Genomic DNA, 26,842 nt, shown 5'->3' on the forward strand with positions numbered 1-26,842 from the left:
TTAAGCAGTCCTTGATGCGGACGGTGTCGAAGGCCTTTTGAAAATCGAGAATTTGTAGATCTGTTTGCAAGCTATTATCAAGATTTCGTGCAAGGTCTTCTATGGTAATTATCAATTGAGATTCACAGCTATGGTTTGATCTAAATCCGTGTTGAAAGTCAGAAAGAATATTGTATTTTTATAAATGAGACATTATATGACGAAAGAGAATGTGCTCCATGATTTTGCATGTGACTGACGTGAGGGACACTGGCCTGTAATTGGCGGATTGTTTTTCGCCCCTTTTAAAAATTGCCGTAATATTGGCAGTAAGCCAGTCACAAGGGATGTCACCTGTTTCAAGTGATTGGGAAAATATAAACTTGATAATGGGAGCCAGTTCCTGATTGAACTCTAACATGCCCACCCCCCCCCCAAATAATCCGGATTTTTTCAAAATCACAAATTTCCGCAAACTTGAGCGAAATTTGTATTTTAAATCGCATTTAGCGATTTGCAATCATGATAATTAGCGTATTTTTGGTAGGAAAACAGTCGACAACCCGAGATCCGAAATATACCGCGATGGTTTGCAAATGCGTGTATCCTCAGTATACTATCGTATTGTGTTTTATTAAACTGCCTGGAACCAGTGGAATGACTTTATACTGTAACTTTTAGAGTACGGTAGTTGTACATACATGGTTTCTACTAACAGGGCTATTTCATTATAAATGACAACATTGAGTCCCAAAAGGGGTCAAAATTCAAACTCATTTATTTCATGCAAATTCATTATCATTTCAAAGTTCAGATGGTGTGTCAATAATTCTCAAAATATTAGAGCGTCAAACCCTCAGGAACCATTAAAAAAATTAAATTGAATTTTTGCTGTGTGTAAAACATAGCTGCCGTCTGGAGGGACATTTTTTAAACAATTTAATACACAACTTTGAAAGAGTATATGTAACCAACATTGGGTTCATACTTATTCATATTTAGTCTGTAATAATTGTTGTATGTTCCTTTACACTTCAGTGTCTTAAATATGCCAGTTTCAATATAAAACAATTAGTAAATTGATACTAATCCAGATAAATGGTGCAAAATTACTACATATTTAAGGATAAACTTTATCTTCACATGAAAAATTCATGAAATAATCATTTTGTCCTGCCCAATAGCTACACTGATGCATAAGTGAGTATTCTGCGTCAATCTGTTGTACTAGTCATGGAAAACCTAAAATAAAAGACCCTCCTGTGTCATTTGTTCTGGATAGGACACATTTTTAACACATAATAAAGCATACTTTAACTTTAGAAATAGCTGCATCAATATTATTGCATCAATATTATTGCATAAAAGATCCCCAGCATTTAAAATCCACTACAAACAGGGTTAATATTCTGGTTAAATTAGGAATATTGCAATTTTTAGCTAACCGAAGTTCAATGCAGAATAATATCATATGTGTTCTCAACAACTGGACAATAATTTGAACACTAAAGTGGTTTGTAAGCATAATTTGCAATAAAATGCAAAAATTTCTTGTGGGTTTGGCTCTTTGAAATTTTTATTTTTTAGTTTGTTTACCAATTCATGGAAATGACATAATTGTGCTGGAGAGGACATTTGTTAAATTGCAAACAGAATCGTGGATACAGGCTTGCAAACATGCAACAAATACCAAATCATGTGCCACCTTGGTAGAAGGAAGACCACTCTTCCTCTACAAATTTCACATTCTATGATATAATCCTTCTTATTTCAACAATTAGTAATTAACTTCAGTTCTGGAGAGGACAAATTTTTAACGCGAACTGTGGTATCAAGAACAAGTGGTCTACTGTATGTAAAATAAATGAATTCCTCAATCAGTGCCCTGTCCCATCAATTGGTAATATAACACAGATTATACAGGTAGGGTAAGGGTTTATATTTCCTCTTTAATGTTTTAAAACAAAAATGGAGGCATGAATTGGAGAGGACACTCATTTTTTTATTTAACGCAAAATGCCAATTTTGCAAGAATCTACTGAATTTTAACATTTTGCACCAATTTTCACCACTCAACTTGCATGATGTTCCACACATATCATATTTTCATTGCAACAAGCACATTGCCATAGAATGTACCTAATTTTTCAAAGAATTAATTCAGAATACATGGGCAAAATGAAATGGGACTCCAAAATTGGGTTAAAATGTACCTTTTGGCAATTTTTTATACAAAAATAGACAGAATTCTGTAAAATGCTCATGTAGCTTGTAGTTTGTGGCATACTTAGAATTAAGTTAATAACACTGCATTATCACCCTAATTATATCAACCAGATATGATAAAAGCCATTTTTGTGAACGTGTCATTTATAATGAAATAGCCCAACAACTCCAAGTCGCCAAGACACTCTTTTTGGTTTAGCTAAAGTGTGGTTTACATGAACATCTCATTTTAGGTTTAGTTTCTTGAAGTATGTTTTGATCAATTTTCTATTGGTGTTTTTTTTTTCCTAGAATGAGTTATTTTTAAAGTGAAACATTAATTCAAGTTTTGTTTTGTTTTCCTCTCAACAGACTGTCAAAAATGAAGTTGGAATCCAACTGGCTCAAATCAGCTCGCAGACTGTCGCAAACAGCCAGCGCTTCTTTGGCCTTGAACTAGACCCACCGAGTGATATTGTCACAAACAATAAGTCTTCAACAAGCAATGGACATACAAGCACGCATAACGGGGTCCACCATAGGCAAAAACAGGAAGCACCCTCACAGTCCAAAGTAGAGGAGATTACAACCACCAAAGATGCCTCCACCAAAGTTGAAACTAGATACTCTGTGAAAAATCGGTTTTGGTACTGGTTGTTTGCTTTCGGGGCAACCCTTGGCGATGACGTATTCTACTACACCTTTTACCCATTCTGGTTTTATAATCTCTCCCCGTGGGTCATACGTCGGGTCATTCTCATGTGGGGACTGATCATGTACGTGGGACAGTCAAGCAAAGAGATTCTCGATGGCGCGACCAAGTGAGCCGCCAGCTGTACGTATTGAGAAGCGGTATTTTAAAGAATACGGTATGCCTTCTACTCATGCAATGGTCGGGACACTGGTGCCTTTTACAATACTTGCTGTGACGTGGGACCATTACGAGGTTAGTGGACTTAGATTAGTAGAATTGAGTTACATATTTATTAGGTAATCCCAACATCTTTCTTATTGGTCAGTTGTGCCAGCATCTGAGTGCAGTGTTTTGATTACTTCCCCTAAGGCTAATGAAAGTCGATTCAAAGTTTCCCGTTACCCTACTCCGCTCAAAACAAATTGCTGGCCAAATATTTCATTATTTTGAATAAATGTTGATTTCTAACAAACTTTTTAATAAACAAATAAATAATTGTGTTTTTAAATATGTCATAAATCTCTTTCTGTTGATTTTCAGGGATTTTCTTTGCAGTAGGAGCATGGTATATGGCTAATAATGAATTAATAATGAATACCTATACTCAATTCTCTGTCCCGCACTTTTTGATCTGCTCTGATCTCATCCCGTAACAAATATTGTGAAACTTTTGATAATAGTTGTACAATCACCTTCATGTGGTTCTAAACTACATCTGTAAACTACAAACTGTGATTTATCACATGTATACATGGGCAGCTATTGGTTTATGCCTGTAACAGTTGCAATAATGAAATGGTATAAAATAATGAATAATGAATAATGAAATGGTCACCTACACAGTCATGAAAAATTATGTAACGGGAAACTGGGACTTGACTTTCATTAGCCTAATCAGGCAAATTTACAAATGGGAACGAAAATGTGGCTTTGCCTCCTGTCCCCTCATCAAAATCCTAGCTACATCACTGGTGAAAAGTGTTCCATAATAACATTATTACCTAACATTTCTCTATCAATTGATTTATCCACTGTCATTTCTCATTAGGGTGGGCTTGGCCTGCTGGGAGTGAAATTGGCCAAAGGGGGTAATTACCGGCAACTGAGCTTGGTTTTAAATCCTTCTTCAGAGCAAAATCCACATAAAACTTATCATTGGGCTGAGAGAAAAGGCCATGGATGGATTATCTTTATACAATGACATAAATGTATTTTCACTGCTTACAGAGACTGATGCCACAAGTATTGATGCCACAAGTATAACATTTTTCACTTTTTAACTTTTTGTATTTTTGTCTGTATTATTTCTATGTCTTCTTTTATCAGTACTCTCACACATGGGGTGTAGCCTTAGCATCATCATACACACTTCTGGTGTGCTTCAGCAGACTCTACAGGGGCATGCATTATATCCTGGTAAGTGAATGGTGATTAAAACCTATGCTGTTGAAGATTGATATTTTTTTATTTGCACTGATTACTATCCTTTCTTTATCCATAAAATAGTTTTAGATTGTTTCCTCTGCTATTGTACATGTACTGAAAAAGTAGAATTATTAGAGCTACATTTATTTTCGCGCTTTTCGCCTTCCAATCTACTACAAGGTGCAAATATATTCATTTTATGTGTAAAGTCAATGTAAAGAAGCTTGGAATCACATATTGGGCTATAATGTGAAAGATTTTGGGAATATCTCTCCCTCAGGGGAAGATTCAGGTTGAATGCTTGTTTGTAATTTTGTTTATGACAAGTTTTCTTTGTCAACTTACACATAATTATATATTTGACCGTTTTATCTTGCGCAAACTTTAGAGAGGGCGAAAAGAGCACAAATTAATTCAGTACAGAAATTCCTACTTTTACAGAAATATGTGTTTTCGAAATGTCATAAAAATGCACTATTTTTAAATACTAATCATTTTCAGATTGGAAATAAAAGTTTGTGTTTTTTAAGACATACAAACTCTAAATTGGTATTGCAAAACCAATTCCCATATTTATGTAGTGTGAAATTATGCAAAAGGTTATTCAATATAGATGATGGAAATCAGGAAATGTTATTTATTATTTATGTATTTGCATGTTCAACTCTGGGTAGTGGTGTTATAAATTGTAATTACAGGTCATGAGTCAAATGTATAATGCTAGAGGTCACCTGCTGTAAAAAATGAAGGATAGCTTCAATTAGTATTGATGTATTGCACTTATATTTTGAAGTAGCCTACCGTAGTATTTAGATTTGTGTTACCAAACAATGTGCAATTCTTACCGAAAATATGTTATTTCTTTGTCATATTAGATAATGTGCTATTCCAGTTGAAATCCATATACCACCTATAGTGTAAGGTCACTAAGGTGTGACCTTAATCTCACACACAGGTGGTGTCATTTTGAAATGGAGTAACCTCATTTGAAATTAACACCCTTTGTGTGGATTTCAATTGGAATACGAACACGGTAGCCAAGTTGTGTTTTCAAATGATATATCAAATTAGCATGTCAGACAAGTCAAACATGTGAAAAAGGTTTTTTGTAATACATGTAAACGGAAATCAATGTTCAGGTACAGTCTGTGCCAAGTGAATGAAAAAATCTATATGGTCTTGAAATAATCTGTATGACTATTGGAACTATTGAAACTATTATTGAAACTTGAATGTTGTAAATTATCCTAATTGAATAATTGCATACATGTATCAGCACTGGTTTAACACATTTTTGAACATCATTTTGTAATTGAATATATATGTCATCTCTGTAATCAAACAGTCACCAATCACCATCTTTTCATTTTATAGTCAGTACTTACAAGTCATCAGTGATTTGGTAGTCACTGACTATTGAAGTATTTCATAGTGAACAATTACTACACAAACTAATAACTTGGCTGAACATTCTAACAGTCGTAGTCAGTAACTGCAGCAACCAGTTAACAACTCGTGTTAAAACTTTGTACATTTACAACTCTCATATATTGAGACCTGTTCTAACATGATAGCTCTATGACAGATGTTGGCGACAAACCCCATAATGGGCTATTCTGGGTAAAATTCATAGACCCCATGGAAAACACGACCTTATTATTCCATAAGGAATTTGAATTTCAAATGGGTTTACCTGAAAAGTCGATTAAGATTGTGTATTCCATGGGAGTGTATGGATTGCAACTCCCGGTTGCAACTGTAATAGCCCACAGAATTTCCCGATTTTGTCCAATGTTTTGTGGGAGCAGGTTTCAATTGAGGAAGTGCTATTGGATCCATAAACAAGTGCCAAAAGGTATTGATGCATCATTGACTTATCAATTAGCCACTAGGCTCTTACAGATCAAGGTATTGTCTCAAATTATGCCACCTATTTGTCACTGAATAGTGAATAGTCATCACTTGTATAAAATTTTAAAGATTTTTACCCTAATCGATAATCACTTGAAGTACTGAATAGTCACTTAGTTGTGGGATCACTGGTGGTTGTTGCTAATAAATCTGGTGTTTTAGTCACTAATTAGTCACTAATTAGTCATTTGACTAGTACATCAGTTGGTTAATCGTATTGCAGTGCATTCATATCATTGGTTGGAGGGCTTATTCTTGCTGTTCACCATAACTATGTCTTTCATTTTTGCAGTTTTACTTTAAACATGTACAATATTTTCACCTCATATTAGACCATCTCCATTTTACATACCACTACAAAAGGCACATGAATTGTATCAGGGATGATGCAGCAAATATTTGCATTGCATCATTGTATAGTTTCAAATAATGTCCAACCTGGAAGTGCACCATATTCAACTGACGGTGTACTCCGAAATCACAATCCCATGATGCACCTGGAGAAAGGATAATGCAGGTGCATAATACTTCAAGTTCCAACAACAAAGAGACCATCACATGATTTGAGCGTTTAGGTAAGAAACATCCCTTTTGGTTCATTTTCTATAACATTAAGTACAGACAATATTTTCTTGGATACATTCAACTGCATGCCAAAGTACTAATTTTTGTCCCCAATGTAGTGTACTTGGTATCTGCATGCGTGTTGTGCTTAGGCACTTCTAACATTGATTTGCATAATTTATGCAAATAAGATGCAAAAGTCGTCTGTTAGTTTTTATGTTGGAGCTTTCACATGTTAGTGGGAATTTATAGTATGTGTAGGTCAAGGGAAAGTTACATAAAATGAGTACAAACATGCCTAGTTGTGGGTTGGCTATTCCAGTAGAAATCCATACACCCCCTATGGAAGTCATGACCTTAATTTCCCTCACAGGGGGTGTAGATTTCAAATTTATGGAGCCACCCATTCAGGTAATCCCTGTTTGAATTTACCTGTGTGGAAGATTAAGGTCATGTATTCCATAGGGAGTGTAGATTTCAACTGGAATAGCCCAAAATGTTTTAGCGACGGGACGGCTCTTGTAGGTTATAAAACAATATACCGAATGGTGATCAGTGGCATGCCATGCTAAATTGCCAAGGGGCAAAATTGTCCCACTACCCTTTCTTCCAAAATGATTTTGCTTGCAAAATGGATAAAGATTTGCAATATTAAGGTAATACACTATTTTAAAGTGTTGTGATTTGGTAGTTCACAACATCTTGCGAATGGTAGTGAGCTTCGGCAAAAATTGCACTGCTCATTTCCTTGCGAAGCGTGTAGAAGAATTCAAATATCACAGAAATGCTTTTATAGGTCCTGTGGTTCTTGAGTTATGTTGTAAAGAGGGCTGAAACAACAACACTTTTGTAAAATGTACATAACTCATTAACAACAATAAATTAAGCAAGTTTTCAAAGTATATGATTTGTAGAATGAACTTTTGCAAAACATCAAGGTGTTATTTTTCAATAATATATTGATTCAGACAATAAAAATCGATATTTTGGCTGCTTCGACCAACAATACCTCATCTACCCTTAATGCCAAAATTGGCCCAAAGGAAGTTAATTTAACTTAAATTAACTAGTGCAGCACTTAAGTTTGACCGTTGGGTTGACTAACTTATAAATCGCATCTACACTTCATTTGAGACAACTGAACCAAACCCATAAAATGGCAAATTATGGTCCAAATGGCAAATTATAATTCAATTTATTTTTTATTAATTACTTCAATCATTAATATATTATACAATAATACTGATTTAAGGGGGTATTTTAACAGCCAAAGTAGCTGTTCGGTATCGTGAATGTATCATTAAATTCCCGATCTGCCATTTTAATTTGATTATTGCAGGGACAGGCGATTTGCGCGGAACTTTTTTTCCGCGCAATTGGCTATTTTTTTTCCTATGGGCAAGGATACATGATTTGCACTGAAAATAGAGTTTTGCTATTTTTTTCCTCGCAAATCGCCTGTCCCTGTCATGAGTGACAGTAAGAGGACAGTATTGTTATTATTTCAGATGAGGTAGGGTAATACATAATTCACACCAATTCTAAATTTGTACAAATCAATGATTCTCACAATTTAATTCTCCTGCAAGAATACAAATTGCTTCTTGTGGACTGTCACAGATTTCAAGGCCTCAAGGTCGCATGTAACTTTTGGTACCGTAGTAGTTGAATCAACATGTTTATAATCTCAAATACGCCAAAATCAATAAATTCAAAGTGCATAGAAAACTGAAAAATGTGATTACAAAGGTACTACTCACGATTCCAGAAAAATATAACACTAATTTTTTTGGATTAAAAAAATATTATCCTGTTTGCCAAATGAAATCCTTTAGATAGTTCTATCTGAAATAAAAAATTTAATATTTTTGCAATTTGAATGAAAATGGGCCAAAAACATTCAATTTTACATGTTTTCTTACAATTGCAGTCACAAAATTCAAAGACTTGGCACAAGTCTAAGCATTAAAAATGTTGAGTATTGGCTATAACTTGAAATTAAACTTGGCTTGATTGTCATGGCATATGAAAAATACCCTAAAATGCATGTTTTTGGCCCTTATTACATAAATTTGCCGAATATTGAAATTTGACTTTTATTTCCAGTTGAATAACTAAAGGATTAGGATTTGGCAAAACAGAATCATTTTTTTTAATCCAAAAAATTTAGTGTTGCATTCTTCTGGAATTGAGAATAGTTCATTGACTAATTGCAAAATGTACAGACATGCAAAATGTAATAAGTTATGACTCAAAGTTCAATTTATCTGATAGAGTTATGCATATATTACACCAAATTCCCATATAATGTCCATATAAGATGGCACATTGGGGTACGGAATATGCATGTTAAGTTATGTTTAGTTCATTGACTAATTGCAAAATGTACAGACATGTAAAATGTAATAAGTTATGACTCAAAGTTCAATTTATCTGATAAAGTTATGCAAATATTAAACCAAACTCCCTTAACGTCCATATAATTTTCGCTGGCATGTTGGGGTACGGCGTATGCATGTTGTTATGTTTATAATGTTTAAAATGTTCTAATGTGCAATATGGTTCATTCCCCTTGTATATATAACTTTTTTTTGTTACTTAATGATCAAATAGTTGAATTAAATCATATGTAAACAATAACAATTATTGATTTTGAAGTAGATTCCCAATAGTAAGTAGCCTTTGTAAACAATAAGTTTTGCAAAATTTTGTAAATGAAATATAAAAATATTTATGGCAATAGAGCAATAACTATTATTTTGTACAGTCCATGCACCGTTGCACTACTGCTAATTGCACTTGACCCTTGCATTGTATTTAAGCAAACGTGCAGTCCTAACCCTAGCATCCATAAACAGAGCTGCCCTCATTTGTGCTAATCCAATTGAAATCCATTACCCTATGGAAGACATGACCTTATGACATGGGGGGTGTAGATTTCAAATGGAGTCGCCAATTTAGGTAACCTTACTTGGAATTCACATTCCCTCTTTGGAAGATTAAAGTCATATCTTCCATAGGGGTGTATGGATTGAAACTGGAATAGCCCTTAAAATTCCTAGCATAAATAAGTGGTTAATTTTAAACGCCAATTCCAGTAGACTATTATTTGCATGTGTTAGTAGAATACGGGAGTAGAATTTGCTGTGTATTATCCGACTCTACCCTTTCCCATCTTTCCTTTATATTTATCATTTTGTACGTTTGTGGTGTATAATATGCTCAATTTATTGGTGTATTTTCATGTTTGTATGTTGTGACTTTGATGATATCGTCACGTTTTTGTGTTCGTCATATCTCACATATTTCATTATGAGCGAGTGTGAGTGAATACTATACTATACTAACAAATAAGTAATATAAGCAAATGTATTTAGGTGAAACTTTTCATCAAAATTTCCTTTCAGGAAAACAGGTTAATTTATGTTATGAAAAAATGGGTTATTTTTATTACAGTTGAAATTCATACACTTCCGTATGGAAGAAATGGCCTTAATCTTCCACACAGGGAGTGTGAATTTCAAATGGGGTTACCTGAATGGATGATTTCATGAAATGTGCACCTCTTGTGTGGGAGCCCAAGTTAGAGCCAAGGGTAAACATTAAACATAAATAAACATATTTCAACAATGCAATGATGTAAGCAAATGTACGTTTATTTATTTCATATCGCAGCCATATTAAGGCTTAATTACATGAAAAATTACAATCTAAAAACACATCAAAAAATAAAACAATCAAAATTAAATATTGAAACATTTAAAATACAATTTATAAATTTCATTTAAGTTAGGCACCAGAGTTTCGCGCGATCGCACAAAAAGCGCAAAAAATCACGATTTTGGGGGTCCATCGCAATTTTGGTGGTCCATCGTGAATTTTGAGAATTTTGCCAAACACACTACTTTTCAATGTAAATTCACCAATATTTACTGTTTACGTGAGTCCAGACCAGCACAATATCCTCCCCGGAAGCCCTTCCGTGATATGCAAATGTCCGATTTTTTCCATGACGTGTTACCATGTGTGGTAGTTAATTCTTTACATCGATCGTATGTATGAGTGACGTCATTAATCATATGCATAATTGATTGAGCGAAGAAGGGTAGGATATAAGTCACAGAACGCACGCGAGATACGAATCAGTTCATGACAAAAACAACATTTGGATGCCAAAAAGTACAGTTATGCATTAAAATGTTTATTGTACAGTACAGTAGTAGCTTTTCACATAAAATTTGCATTGTTCACATAATGTATCAACTTCATGGAGAGAAAAACATCGGACTAGCACGTGTGAAATAGGTGCAGAATTCGGCATACTTGATTTACTTCGAATTGCGTGTGACTTCATCAATGGATACAAAAAGTGGTGGAAAACGCATTTTCGCGCTTTTTGACTTGAATTTTCGCGCATTTTCGCGCTTTATAAAAAACCGGCCGCGCATTTTGCCGTTTTAAATCGCGCGAAACTCCGGTGCCTAATTTAAGTCATCACAATGGCATAATGAATGAATGGCTGAATGAAGTCAGTTATCAGGACAGCCCTGGGTAGGTCGCATCAGATACTGTCGTATCTCACGAATTGTAGTTTCTCAGAAAATAGCGATCAAAGTTTGGACTCTTCGGAGATGGACATTATGTGAAATTCAGTTGTGGGTGATCTTGTCACAATTTTGCAAATATGGGGCAGATACGACAGTATGTGAAAATGCTTTCTTCAGAATACGGTGATAAAAATTTTAAAAATCCACCATGTAACATAATTACCTAATTAATATCTCACTAAATTGGACCATATTTCCTCTTGAAATTTGGTATACTAGTATTTGTAGTACACATATGCTAAATATGTTAAAAATGAGAGATACAACAGTATTTGGTGTGAGCAGGAATAAAATTTCAGGGAGGCCACCAAAGCTATTGCCTGCCTGCCCTTTTTCAGTTTTGGCCTTAGTACCCCAGTACCCCAGATCTTTGTCAACTTCCAGGCATTATTCATCACTTGTTGGCCTTGGTGCCCTCCTTTATCGTTGCCCATTGGCCTTGAAAGTGGGTGCCCCAAAAAATTAAAATTTGAGGCCTGGTTGCGAGCAACTAAAGTTAAGACTTGTTTTGTAAAATTTACTTGTACATAAATTTCAAGCGAATGCCGAATGTAAGCCTTACAATTGTATTGATTTATATTGCCTTCCAGGACGTGCTCGTAGGTGTCAACATCACGGTCGTCATGCTTGGAATCATCTTGCCCGTTATTGATAGCATCGACTACTTCCTGCTGACGAATCCCATTGCACCTGTTGTCATGGTAACCGTTGCCTTGGTGGCGCTTCACTATCATCCGTGTGAGGAGAAGTGGAACGATGCGCGTGCGGACACCACCATCATTGTAGCTGTTGTGAACGGAATCTATATATCGTCATGGATCATGTGTCAAGCGGGCGAGGATGTTCTCACTCGACTCAAGCGGAAATCAGGTGGCCGGCATTAAATGCCATCCCTGTCATGTTCATACGGGAGTTAATCGGTACATCCATAATGGTCATCGTTCACCTTGTCGTGAGAGCTCTTATGCTCAGGTTGTTGTCTGTTATCTTAGGACGGAAAGTCGATCGAAAAGGTCCAAAAGAAATTATCGTTGAGTTTCCGTACAAGTATGTGTCCTATTTGTTTGTCGGTGTGTCTGCTTTGGCATGCATTCCAATATTTCCACTTTTGGGTATTTAGTATCGGTCTTTCGTGAATGACATTACCGATATAAAAAATTTACACAGGGTTAGGATTTTATGTCGCTGTGTGAGAATCATTTGTGATTACCAACTGTGCAGACATTACAAATTTACAAGAATCAAACTGATTCGTGTAAACTTAGTAGAATTGTCTTTTTCAACAATGGATTCACAAATTCTTGCTGAAACTCTAACCCTGAAAACTGCAATAAATAATGCTAACAATGCATATAAACACCTACCAATAAGTAATTACCTACCCCCCCCCCCCTTTAATGAATAACCATTATTCCAAAGCAGTTGATCGTTTCCCAAATTTGGGATATGCATTCGAAGCAGAATTTATTTCTCATTTATTGTATCATAATGCGCAGATATAAATTATGGATTGGTCTGCTTCAAATGCATATCCCAAATTTGGCATACGATCAACCATTTTGGAACAATTGTCATTCATTAAGGGGGTAATTACTTGAAATTGAAATGTGTTTATGTAATTCTTTGTGAGCTAGCTCTACCAGCATTCAGCAGGCATTGTCTGGCACGCACTATGAGCTGAAGAAAAGTCTATCACAGGGGTGAGAAATAAACTGAAGAGCTCTACTGATAGTTTTGCTCAGAATAAATATTCAACAATTTGGTGCCGACAGGGAAGAGGTACTCAAGTTTGATACACAAGCGAGAATCTTAAAATGAACCCATCTATATACCATTTTACCAACAATTTTGGACCCATTGGCATACCAAAATTCAAACTTTCATCTAAGTTTGTCACATTTTTGGGGCAAATTTTGAAAAAAAAAAAAAGACTAATCCATATACCAAAATTGGTCTTAAAAAAGAAGCCCCATGGCTCCCATGAAAACGAGTACCTTCCCCAGGGTGTCTTAGTTCTTCCTTGTTTTTATAGTGATGTTTCATTTTTCTTTTGAAGTTCAAGTGCCTGGAGTAAATGATGCTCAGTATGAGCTGATAACATGTATGGTGGCAGTTTGTAAAGAGCTCAACAAAGAATAACTCCAAATTTTACAAAAAGTATACATAATTTGAAAAAAAAAAACCAGAGGTTTGTATTCAATGACCTCAAGTTGTGGAGTATGATTTTTAGTACCCAGCGCATACAAAGGTCATTGTATGAATGTATAGATTATGTGGGAATAGAACTTTGTCCTCACATATGAGCATGTTTGAGGCTTAGGTGTAACAAAAATTGTTTGATTGGCGTAACCCGATCGAAACCAAAAAGTAAGCCCACCCTAGACTTTTTTTCTAATAATAAAAAGTTAAAATTAAAAAAAAGGGGAAAAAGTCCCAAAACCTCTTTCAAATGCAAATTACAGCATTAAAAGCATGTGTAAAAATATTTAAAAATCCCTATCTACCTACCCTAACTTTTTATGTTACACCAAACATTTTTTCTGCATGAGAGATATTTGTTTGACTGAAATGTTTCCAAACAAGCAGCTAAGTTAGGGAGCAAACCAAAAGATGGATGTAGATCATGTAGTCCTATGAATGAAACTAGTTTCGTTAGGGAGGGATGGGGTTAAAAATGTTGATTACATTTCTACTGTGCTCTTAAAACATCAATATTATTTGACCCACTTCTGTTTTCATTACAGATGGGGAGGTAAGCGTTAGCTATAAAACTAGTTACGTTTATAGGACGTCATCAATTTTTCAGTTTGTTCCCTTATTGGTTAAAAGCAGCTAAGTAAATTAGTTGACACAAGTTATTTATATAGTTTATACCAAAAAAAAATTACAAAAAAAATGTCTTATTTTGTAAATCATGACAATGAGAATCGTTTTTTTTGTTGTAAAATAGATATTTTTTATGACAAGAAAAATTATTTATAAAAATCCATTATGTCAAGATATGATTCCTGTAAATAAGTTTCTCAGGTTAAGATATTTTACTGGTATTATAAGAAGTAGTAGTTTTTTAATATTTCTGTTGATTCAAATAGATGATATTTAATAAGTTTCCCAATTATCATGTGTGCCTAGCAGCTATATTATTGTGTAAAATGTAAATGACTAAATGTGTTTTTGCTAGTAGTGCAGTCAATGTACTGTTTTTCGTGAATATACTCTTTTTCGTGAAGTTATTCATCAGGTTTGTAGATCATTATAATTTGGAATTTTCATTTTTCAAAACCAAAATATTGACACTGATCTGACATTTTCTTACGTCTTGGACGACATACTTCTTCAGAGTGATTGGTTTCTCATCATCTTCATTGCTGGTGGTAACTCAAGACCACACCCCACGGGATGGAGCTGTTTTACCAACAGCAAAGAGGATGATGGGATACCAATCACTCTGAAGAAATATGTCATCCAAGAAGTACGAAACTGTCAGGTCAGTGTCAATATTTTGGTTTTGAAAGATGAAAATCCCAAATTATACTATTTTTATAGCACATATATGATCAGTGATGCACTAACCGAGAAGGGGGCATTTAAGAATAAAATTTACCTTTATTTTGAGCAAAAATAGTGCAAAACAATTTACTCACAGTTTCTCATGTTACATGGGTTTTGAGGACATATTTTCGTAACCACAATCAAAATGATCATAACACAAAGTCAATGGGTTGCTAACAGGTGTGCAAACCAGGCATGAACCAGTAACTAAGCTATGATGTATTCACTATGACTGCAGTTTTAGTGAAAGTGATGGGCACTTATCAAATCTTAGCTAAGACCCTGAGGCACTAACAAACTTTCAGACTAGCGACTAAAGACTAGCAAACTTTAGGACTAGTAGACTTTGAACTAGCGGATGCAGACCCCTTATCTACATATTTATTCGTAACAGCCTGTAACATCCTTGTTGACTTGCCCTCTTTGTCAACTGCCAAAATATTTGTCATAATCTGAAGCAATGCTAATTCCAAAGGCAGTATTGATGATAAGCCACTCTGATAATTTAGAGCAAAGTCCATTTATGACCATGCTGGATAAATAACTCACAATTTGTGGTTATATGGGTGAATACTATATATGAAATGCTTTGTATTTTTTGCATTATAGTGTTTTGCATAACGTCATTGGACAGGAAAAACCTACTTTTGGCCCTTGAACATGGATAAAGCTTTGTAGGTGTAAACTTTATATTGAAGAGGTTGCTTCATCCATGTTCAAGGGCCAAAAGTACATACAGGAAACACCTCATATTTACTTTTTGGCCCTTGAAAATGGATAAAGCCTTGTAGGTGTAGACTTTATATTGAATGGTTTGCTTCATCCATGTTCAAGGGCAAAAAGTACATTGAAGTTTTTCCCACCCAGTGACGATATTGTTTGCTTTTCACGTTATCAAACGTGCAGGACGTGCATTTAAAGAAAACACTTGGCTATTCAAGTTGAAATCCATACAACTCCAACACAGGGGGTGCCGATTTCAAATGTAGTCATCCATTCAGGTAACCCCATTTAAAATTCACATTCCCTGTGTAAGAGATTAAGGCCAGAGTAATGGAAGACACATTCGTCCACGACCGAATTTGAGATTTTTTGATATTTATCAACACTAAGATATATTCTTTCACTTGAAACTGATAAAATACAACTTGCTAATATTTATTCGTAGTTTTGCTTGACTTATTTCACTCTTTTCAACTCTAAAAGTCACATGGCTCAAGACAGCTTAGTACATTGGCGGGCAATAATGAGCCAGACATGCGCGAATGCGCAATACTGTGATTACGCGCGCGATTCGCGTCGCGTCACGTGGCGCAACTCTGCGCGTATGTCCCACGCAGTCAAGGCGCATTCGGTATGTTGTTAACGCCAGCAAATGTGGTGTAAACAAAACAAAAATTTGCAGTCAAAATGCCACTTAGATTTTTTAATTATTTTGAATTTTGGCGCACTGAAAGCAGACATTATAGATTCATTGGTGCAAAAAGATGCATATTTAGACCATGCACAAGATACAGCTTTTACAAGTGTGAAAGTCTTACCGTTTTAAAATTTAAGGACGTTTTGTGCATAATTTTGACATTTTTTACTAAAACATCGATTTCTCAGAGTTCACTTTTGACAATATTGCACGATTTTTGTGACAAGATAACTCGAAAAATATGCAAGCAAAGGTTAAACTTTTTGCACTATCCTTTAGAGTACATCAAAGTCTAGGGAAGGTTTTTCATTTTTCAAAATATTTGTTTTAAACAAAAATATACACCATTATGTGCAATTTTTAGCTTAATAGAGTGACAAAATGGCTTTTTTCACATGTTTTTTTTAATATTTTTAAAAAAGAGACGAATTTCGAAAAAATAAAAAAACCTTCCCTAAGTTCATGTCTCTTCTTCATGAAAAGCTAACTGAATTTTTTTTCTTCGAACGGATTTTTGTCTAAGTTGTCACAAAAAAATTGGGGTAAAAAAGTAATTTTTTGTGATTTTTTCAAAAACTTGAGATTTTTTAACAAATCTGACGTCACCATGGGATTCCTTGACTCATTTCATTTCCAAAAATGTATAGTTTTATATACTTTGGACATACAATTCAGAAATAATGAAGCTCGAAAAGGTCCATGTTCTCTCCCATTACTCTGCCCTTAAGGTCATGTCTTCCTAGGAGGGCGTATGGATTTCAACCGGAATAGCACATTGCACCTGTTTAGAACTGTAGATGGAAGAAATTGATTGGCTTCCAGGCTGGAAAAATTGGGTTTCAGGACTGTCAAAATGTTGGTTTCCAGTCCTGGAAAAAAATGGTTTTGCACCCCCCCTCCTTTCAATGCCCTGGGTGTTGACTTATGAGCATGTGTAGTTGTAGCTTTGCATATAATTATTGGGAAAGATTTTATGTGTTGTCAGTTCACCAACATATATATGGGAAGTGGCAAGTCTTAAACACCTTGTTTAGTCACTTTTTACTTACGCAATTTCATATTGTTATATTTATTCAGTTACATTCCAACTGATATGACTCTGCCTTCACTATGGACCACAATGGCCTCATCCCAATGGCATAGTTCAATAACCTCAATAAAACAATCATAGTGCAAAATTTGACCTCTAGTTGTAGAGTATGAGGTTTTGTACCCAAATTTTCAAAGTTCATTTAATGAATGTACACATGTATTGGGGTTAATGAACTGTGCCCTGATAGATGAACATGTTGTGGACCCTAGTGCTTGTGCAGATGAATGGTGGTGCTATTTTATAGATTTCTTTGTCATTTTAGCTCTTGTTTTCTTGTAGGATTTCTTCTGTGTAAAAGTAGCACAGATTTTTTTTCTTGATCCAAAGATGTGTACATGTATGTAGTGACTTATCAATTTTGTTTTATTGAACTTTCAATTAAGAGTAAACGTCAAATGAATGTACATGTTTCAGCTATTGGTATGTTTATATAAAACGAAGTGTACACATACAATATTTATGTTGTAATCGTAGCTAGAGATAAAAATAATAGTTTGCATCTGATTGACAATCAACTCGACATAGCCCTTGATAGGTTTGTAGTACCTAAAAGATAGGTTGATTCATCTGGTGAATTCAATAGAAAAACAGAATCACAGGAAATGGCAAAAATTTACAGTACCATTACATGGCAAAAAGCAACTTTTCAAGGCATTGTTGACATGGTAGTAATGGTACCTTCAGGAAAGAAAGTTTCCTTTCACTGAGACTTAACGTTTAAGACATATGTTTGAAGGTGCAAAATTAACCATAGACCATGCTATTTTACCAATGCCAGAAAATTCAATCGTGACAAATCGCAAACAAAGCGTTTCCGAGTTTGATATACAGATGACATCAGATACAAACTAGTCTTTTTAATTCAGTCTCAGATTATAACACAACCAATTGGGCTATTCCAGTTGAAATCCATACACCCCCCCATGGAAGACATGGGGCTACCTGAATGGGTGGCTCCTTTTGAAATCTTCACCCCCTGTGTGAGAGGTTAAGGTAATGTCTTCCATATGGGGTGTATGGATTTCAATTGGAATAGCCCAAAAGCAGCTGAGACATTTAGTGTGAAACTTTGCCATTATGTTTATGCCACGTATTAGGAACACATACCATGGTGTAAATGGACTCCTGGGGTCCATTTCACTAACCTTTATAAAGTTTCGTAAGTCTTGAAATCGTTTCGTAATTTACGACGAGTCGTAAGTTCCATTTCACTAAACTTACTAATGGTACCCTTCGTAAGTAATAGGGATTTTACTACAGGGACCTTTCGTAAAGTTACGTCTAGTATTGGGTATTCGTAACTTTACGAATGGTTACTTGAGTTAGGAAGGGTTAAAAGTTTAGTGAAATGGACCCCAGGGTTCCAATTTCATCATACATTGTGGGAATCAATCTTGTATTGTATTTTGACTTTTGTTGATGGGAGTTGGTGATGTCACCGCATTGAGGCAACTGTTTCACACATGTATTTATACAACGCTTTTAAACATGTGTATATGCCAGTACTTTGAGCATATACTTGTGATTTGAAACTGCACCCTATGAAATGCATGCTGATGTCACTATACTCGCCAAGAGTACAATACTATGTCAAAGGAATTCAGCAGGAGTCTGTTGATTCTTGCTTTTGGGTAGACTTGAAAGTTTGTGAGAATCAACTTTGATTTATACTCAAATTTCTGAACGAGAATCTATGTGAATCGATTCAGAGATTCACGTTGAAATTATAACCTGGCCTGGATTTTAACCACAACTAGACTCAGAGCAAGGGTTTGAACTTCATTTGCTTTAGTTTGACAAGACTGTGTACATACGCTTTGCTTTCCTGTGTCTTAAGAGCAAAACTATACTATAGTGTTTTTACTCGTGGCAAGTTGGTAATGTCAATGCATTGAGGCAGCTGTTTCATGTCCGGCATCTTTAAAACGTGTACGTTTGTATGCCAAGGATTTGAAGCTTTGCCCAATGAAATGCGCACTGAAGTCACTGACATGCCATGAGTAAAAATACTATAGCCCATTATGCTTTATTTGTATGTTTAACACCAGATGGGAACCGATGAATGAATAATTCTGAAGGGTCATACTCATAATTTAAAATAAGGCTTGTTATTCCAAAGGTTCGTTATTCAGAAGGGTCAATACTCCGAAGGCTTGTTACTCCAAAATGTCATTACCCCGATTTTTGGAATAACTGTCCTTGAATAATGATTCTTGCCATACATTTGGAGTAATGACCCTTGTAACAAGCCTTGGGAGTAGTGAACCTTTGGAATAATGACCTGTAACCAAAAGATCATGGTTTATTGCAGGCAGGCAGGCGGGCAGGCAGATACAAACTGTTGTAAGATCTATCTGACTTCTTGACCTGGTCGTAAGACGTAGCACCTTGAATTAAGTTAAGAAGTTGGTATAGTTCTACTATTATTTTGTACATGAAACCTGCTGCTTTGTACCATTCTTCCTATGTACCTTTTTAATAATGGGTTATTCCAGTTGAAATCCGTACTCCCCCATGGGGAAGACATGACCTTAATCTCTCACACAGGGGGTGTAGATTTTAAATGGAGTTATCCCAATCAGGTAACCCCATTTGAAATTCGCTCTCTCGATGTGGAAGATGAAGGTCTTGTCTTCCATAGGGTTGTATGGATTTCAACTGGAATGGCCCAATTCACCTTGATGTGGCAGTGACGTTGAGGCAGCTGTTTCATGTGTGTATCTGTGCAGCGTCTTTAAGCACTTGCGTGTGTTCGCCAGCGTTTTGAGCGAACGTGAGTGATTTAAAATCACACGCAATGTAATGCAACCAGACTCCACTGCCACGTTTTAGGGTGTAAAATGGTAGATTGTAGAATTAAGGTTTCTTCTGGAAGAAGTAATAATGTTCATAGCTGCTATATACATGTAATTCAAATCGGAATGTGATTGATTGATTGATTGATTTGATTCAAGCCCTTCATATTGCTGCAGTGTGTTTAATATTGATACCAGTGTGTATTTCAGCAACTGCTTCTTTGGGCTATTCCATTTAAAATCCACACTACCCCAGTGGAAGATTTTGGAAATATCTTCCATAGGGGGGGGGCATGAACTTCAATTTGAAACTTGCCCTCCCTCAGTGGAAGCACAGATTATAGAAGGAGTCATATTGTATCTTTCTCAGAGGATGTATGAAATTCAAATGGAGTTGCCTAATGTGTTTATTCCATTTGAAATTCATCCCCTGTGTAAGATATTTCCAAATTCTTCCACAGGGGTAGTGTGGATTTTAAATGGAATAGCCCATTCTGTGATAAACCTTTGTAATATTCATCACACATTGTTACTATATTTGTCAGTATATATTTGTTCATGTGTGTCAAAAGAAATTGGTGTGAAATAGAGAATTATCCCACCTAGAAGAAGTATATTTTTGAATGACCACCTTGAAGTTTGTTAATTGGAGAATGGTAAATGTTTAAGATATTTGTAATTGTGAAAAATTGTAATGGTTTGATAAAGGAACCACATGAAATAATCACCTGTGGGTAACCTTGTGAACAGGGATGTTGCTGTGTATTTAATTATTAAGTTAAAATCATGTTAGTATATTTGTTCATGTGTGTCAATTCAGCATCGAAGTGGTTACGTAATTCTCTTGGTTACGGATCACGCTACTTTGGTATGCCTTCGAGTGCCATATACTTTATGTGGTGATCATTTCGATCGTGGTTCATTACTCTAGCGCGTGATCCCGTTGACATAGTAACATTACGTAACTTCGATACTGAATTTTAAGAAATTGGTGTGAAATAGAGATTTAGCCCACCTAGAAGAAGTATATTTTTGAATTACCACCTTGCAGTTTGTCAATTGGAGAATGGTAAATTGTTTAAGATGTTTGTTTGCAATGTTGAAAAATTGTAAAGGTTTGATAAAGGGAACACATGAAATAATCACCTGTGGGAGTGGGGTACCTCGTAAACAGGGGATGTTGCTGGGTATTTCATTATCAAGTTAAAAAATCATAAACCAGAGAGATACATGACAGACTGTCTGCAAACAGTCAAAGTCCCTGTACTTTTGTATGCTGTGAATTATCGCATATTCTCGAGTGTTCGATCGGTTGTGTCTATCAATCATGGTGTTGCATGCCTTTGCATATACCACTATACGCAATAGAGCATTGTGTGTCTTTGTGTTAAAATGCACAGTATTTGTGTCGTCATTCACTGATTGGCTACAAGAAGGCTATTATAATTTATTGAGCCAATGGTATGAATGATGGTTGGGCTGAAGAGGCTTAACGCCATGAGTACTTCTTGCTGATTGGTCACAAGTAGATGATTATCATTCATTGAGCCAATCAGCAACATAGTAAGAATGATGGTTGGTCTAAAGAGGATACAACTAAAATATCTAGAAGCTGTATTTCGATTGGTCATTCTGATTATATTTTGTAATTAACCAGAATGAATATTGGTTCACACAAATATTTTTACAAGAAGTTTCGATTAATGGATTAATGCTCGTATTTTAATCCTGACATTCTTATTGTGAAATTATTCATTTCAAAAATAGTTGTTGTGTTGACTAGTTTAACAGTGTATGTTCTTATTATTGTTGTAATGTTGCTATTCTGTAATAATGGGTTTTAGAAGTGCCTTGATTTTTTAGTTATATATTATAAATCACCTTGAATGGATTCCATATGTACAATAAAACCACCAATATTATAACTAAGTATATTTGATTCTATCACCTTATATGTTATCTTAGTATCAATTGTTTTCTAGCAGCTCAAAATATTTAGCCAGGGCTGTCAACTTTTCAGATTTGGCTGGAATGAGATATTGTCGAAAATGGGCGTACCAGGATGGAAATCTTATTTGCTGATTAATATTGTTCATGGTTGACCCAATTTTATTTCGACAAGATGACTGAGAATCTAAAAAGTGGGGGGTAGGATGGGACAAACAAATTTCTCGACCTATATTTTGGCAATTTTATTTTGACAATAGAAATTTTACTACCTTGGCGCGTGAAAGTGCCCAAATATGTGAAAATGTAAGAAACTCATGCCAAATGCGTGAGTTGACAGCCCTGTATTATCATTGGCCCTGTAATTATCATTGGCCAATCAATTAGTACATTGCCACCAATTCCAGACATTTTTTGGAATTAATTTTCTTAAAATAATTTTTTATAGATGTTAGAAAATGGTATGCAATTATAATCCTTTCCTATGATGTAACTGGGATAGTATATAACATTTACAGGCAGTGTCAATTTTTTTTGGGGGGGGGGGGATTAATCAAAATTGAAGCAAACCAAACAAAATTGTAATATCAATCAGTCATTGGACATAATCTTTGACTTCTAAGCTATTTGCATTAAACCTGATAAAGCTTTTATGTCAAATTTGTTTTGGGAACGGATTGCAACATGTGCACAGTATATTTTGTGGGACCTGAGAGCTCATCAGACACACCAAATTGCATTCTGAATACGGGGAATGTCTTGATGACATTAAATAATTTTGATTTTTTAATATTAATGTGATATTATGCAAATTTTATGGCAAATTATTACAAATTTATGTTTTATATTTTTGATATTTAATGGTCCACAAAGTAAACATTATAAATATAATGATATGTACTTACATTGTATTTAGCTGGGATGTATGTATTCAATGCGAAAGGTCAAAATGGTGGACAGCCTCTCCTCCAAGCTACATACACTTTAAGTACATTATCATTAGATTTATAAAGTTTACTTTGAGGACTGGTAAATGTCTAAAATACTGTGCAAATGTTGCTATCCGATCCCTTAAAAACTTTATATTTGGAAAAATTAGTCAAATTCAAAGTTCAAACATTACAAATGTAGAAATGAAAGTCTACAGCATGAATGGACACTGAAATGAAATGACTGGACCGCTAAGGGTTCTGAACCTCAAAGTTTCAGCACATGGTGTGAACGGGACTATAAATATTCATAGTTTTTCTATTTAATAAGGCAAATTACTTGAGACTTGAACCATGCTCCTAACTGATCCCCCAAAGGTTCTGAACTTCAAAAGTTTGTGCGCATGGTGTGAACATGACTATACATATCAGTTTTCTATTTAATAAGGCAAATGGGAGCCTGGTGGCGGAGCGGAACGGACTCCGACTCATAATCGGAAGGTTGCAGGTTCAAGCCCTGGTGAAACACCATCGCGTTGTGTCCTTGAGTAAGGCACTTTATCTCGATTACTCCTCTCCACCCAGGTGTATAGATGGTTACCGGCATTCTTAAATGCAGGGAAGGTAAAAGACTTGCTGTGGAGGAAGTGTAGCAATCCCCCTATAGCAAATGGAGGAGTGTGGCCCAATCTCCATTGAAAGAGAGATGGACACTCCGATCACTGTTTATACAGGATCGTCTCCTTTACTCTTTTTTAAGGCAAATTACCAATGACCCGAACTGATCCCCTGACTGAACCTTCGAGGGTTCTGAACCTCTGAGTTACAATATATGGTGTGAACATGACTGTAAATACTCATATTTATCCTATTTAACATGTTTAAGAGGCATATTACCAATGACTTGAACTGAGTCCATGACTGAACCTTCAAGTGTTATGAACCTCTTGAGTTTCAGCATCGGGCTTTACCACTTGAAATTAAAGGGAGCTTTTAATGGCTCTCCTTGAGTGCTACAGGAGAGCACTAGGAGAGCATTTTTACTGTACTGTATATATGTGGTTATTATTGTTACACCAAAGGTAGTACACCAAAGGTAGACTAGCAATAAAAAGCTGCTTATCTCCTCAGCTTTATTTGAGGGGAGTGATGGGGAGCAATCGCTCTAGCTCTTCTCAAACGGCAAAGCCTGCAGCATATGATGTGAACATGACTATAAATATCCAATCTTAACCATCCAATCTTTGGTTGGTTTTTTTATGTAGGACATACTAGTCGGCACAGGAGTCTGTATGCTGCTTCTAGCTTTATTTGAGGGGAGTGATGGGGAGCGATCGCTCTAACTCTCCTCAAACGGCAAAGCCTGCAGCATATGATGTGAACATGACTATAAATATCCAATCTTAACCATCCAATCTCTGTTTGATTTTTTTTACGCAGGACATACTAGTCGGCACAGGAGTCTGTATGCTACTTCTAGCAATCAATCTACAATTCATAGACGCCCTCGATCATTTCCTCGTCACGCATCCGTACGCTCCGATACCACTTATAGCTGTAGCGTTTCTTCTATGTCTCATCTATCCATGCAAAGACGACAATGGTTGGTCCAGTACAAGAAATGATACCACTATGTGTCTTTCCTGCGTCAGTGGTATCATGACGGCCTGTTGGATATGCAATCAATTAGGTTGGTTAATCGATGCCGACGTGCCCGTTTCACAACCACTCGTATTTCCAGGATGGACTAGCATAGCGTTAATGCTGCTTAGAGAACTTATAGGATGTTGCATTATGGTATTAGTTCATGTCACAATGAGGACGCTAGTTCTGTTTCTTTTATCGTTAGTTATGGGGAGAAAAATCGACAGAAGTAAAGAAACTACAGTTTATGTTGAGTTACCATATAAATTCATAGCATATTTTTGTATTTGTTGTGCAATGGTTCTAGTAAGCCCTGTGACTTTCAAAGCACTGGGAATACCAATTTACACATTTAATGTGTAAAGATTTTTAATTATGTTCAGGAAAAAACAGATAAAATGTATTGGGTTATTTATGAAGCAAGCTCAAAAGACAAAAAAAACTTTTTAAATTATTAAATCTTGAACAGAGCTTGACAGATTAAATGCTTAAAATCAGTACTTTTGTGGAAGTATATGCAGCTATGCTAGAAATTTCATTTAAATGAACACAGCCTGACATAGCGTGCCGATTTTTGTATGCACTGTGCAATGTACGCCAACGTGTGCGATTGTGTGTATGTTACGCGGAAGTGAATCCAACCATTCCAACTGGATTGGTTGGTATTTTAATTATTGTATCCAAAGTTGTGCATTCGCATTGTAATTTGAAATACACGGTATACAATCGCAGTTGGATTGTGTAAAGCTGTGTTCATTCAATTGAAATTTCTAGTATAGGTAGTCGGATAGCCAGGGGTGATTTTGTAGGTTTGATTTTGTATTAATTTTAATATGTATTAGTTTTAGATTTATATATTATAGACTTGGTTTTTCCCCTATAATACCTATAATTAAAAACGCACAATGCTCGCATCGCATGGGCACCCATTACACAGCATGTTGTCAGGATTTTTGACATTTAACAGTCCCCAAAGTAAATTTTATAAATCTAATTATAATTATGTTCTTAAAGTGTATGTAGCTGGAATGAAAAGCCATACAGCATTTATAAAAAATTTGGCCTTTCTTATTGAAGATATACATTTTTCCCGCCAAATTTTTAATAATTTGCCATAAAATTTGTATTATATCGCGAAAAAAAAAAAAAAAATCAAAATTATTTGATATCAGAACAACATTCCTTGTATTCAGAATGTAATTTGATATGTCTGGTGTGCTCTCAGTCCCCACAAAAATACTGTGCAAACATTGCTATCCCTTAAGTTGGATGTGCCATTTTATTAAAACTGTAGTAGCCCAATAATTGAATCACCAGGGTCCATTCCACTAAACTTTACGAAGCTCCGACTGCTCCGTAAGTCTCGAAATCATTCGTAACTATGGCAAGTCGTAAGTTCCATTTCATTTACTAATGGTAACCTTCGATTCGTAAGTAATAGGGATTTACTACATGGACCCTTTATAAAGTTACGTCTAGTATTGGGTATTCGTAACTTTGCGAACGGTTACTTGAGTTACGAAGGGTTAAAAGTTTAGTGAAATGGACCCCTGGTAGTGAGAGGATTCAGTATGTTGATTTAAGGCTCTATCAGGGATCCCAGTGAAAGTGTTCAAAATTTTATGTAGCTACATTACAGACACTTGTCCCCAAACAGTAACCAAAATGTGACATTTTACCTTTAGTAGGCCATGCTCGGTCTTATCAATTGCAGGGTGAATTAGCGCATCCATATAGGCCACCTTAATTAAAACCAGAGTCTCAAAGCTGCCTCACGTGTTAGTAAAATTCAGTGGTGTGGCAAGGGGGGCACGTGCCCTGTGCCAAATTGACAAATTCGCATCGATTCTGGCGCCTCAAGTGATGAAAGTCAAAATTTGCGCATTTCAACACACTATCATTTGAAAGATCAATTTACCGAAAGTTTTCAACACAGAGAAGAATTACTTTGTAGCAGTGACTTTATTTGTCAAGTATTCCAACATTTGCAGCAAACATTGGATAATTTTGCATAAAACGCTTGTCCCAAAACCTGTAATGACACAAAAATAAGAACAGTAAAAAAAATAATAATAAA

The 26,842-nt window shown here is 35.5% G+C and overlaps 1 protein-coding gene across 1 annotated transcript; it reads left to right on the forward strand.

Annotated features, from left to right (window-relative positions):
- On the forward strand, positions 1 to 26,609 carry LOC140145912 (sphingosine-1-phosphate phosphatase 2-like). The gene is given in 5 exon segments (XM_072167631.1): positions 1 to 104; positions 2,557 to 2,990; positions 2,992 to 3,130; positions 4,205 to 4,294; positions 24,562 to 26,609. Coding segments are annotated over 5 exon segments (1,233 nt in total). The 5' UTR covers positions 1 to 101; the 3' UTR covers positions 25,129 to 26,609.
- Positions 26,610 to 26,842: the final 233 nt, after the last annotated feature.

The sequence above is a fragment of the Amphiura filiformis genome, chromosome 2 (assembly GCF_039555335.1).
Source record: "Amphiura filiformis chromosome 2, Afil_fr2py, whole genome shotgun sequence".
Taxonomy (NCBI): Eukaryota; Metazoa; Echinodermata; class Ophiuroidea; order Amphilepidida; family Amphiuridae; genus Amphiura; species Amphiura filiformis.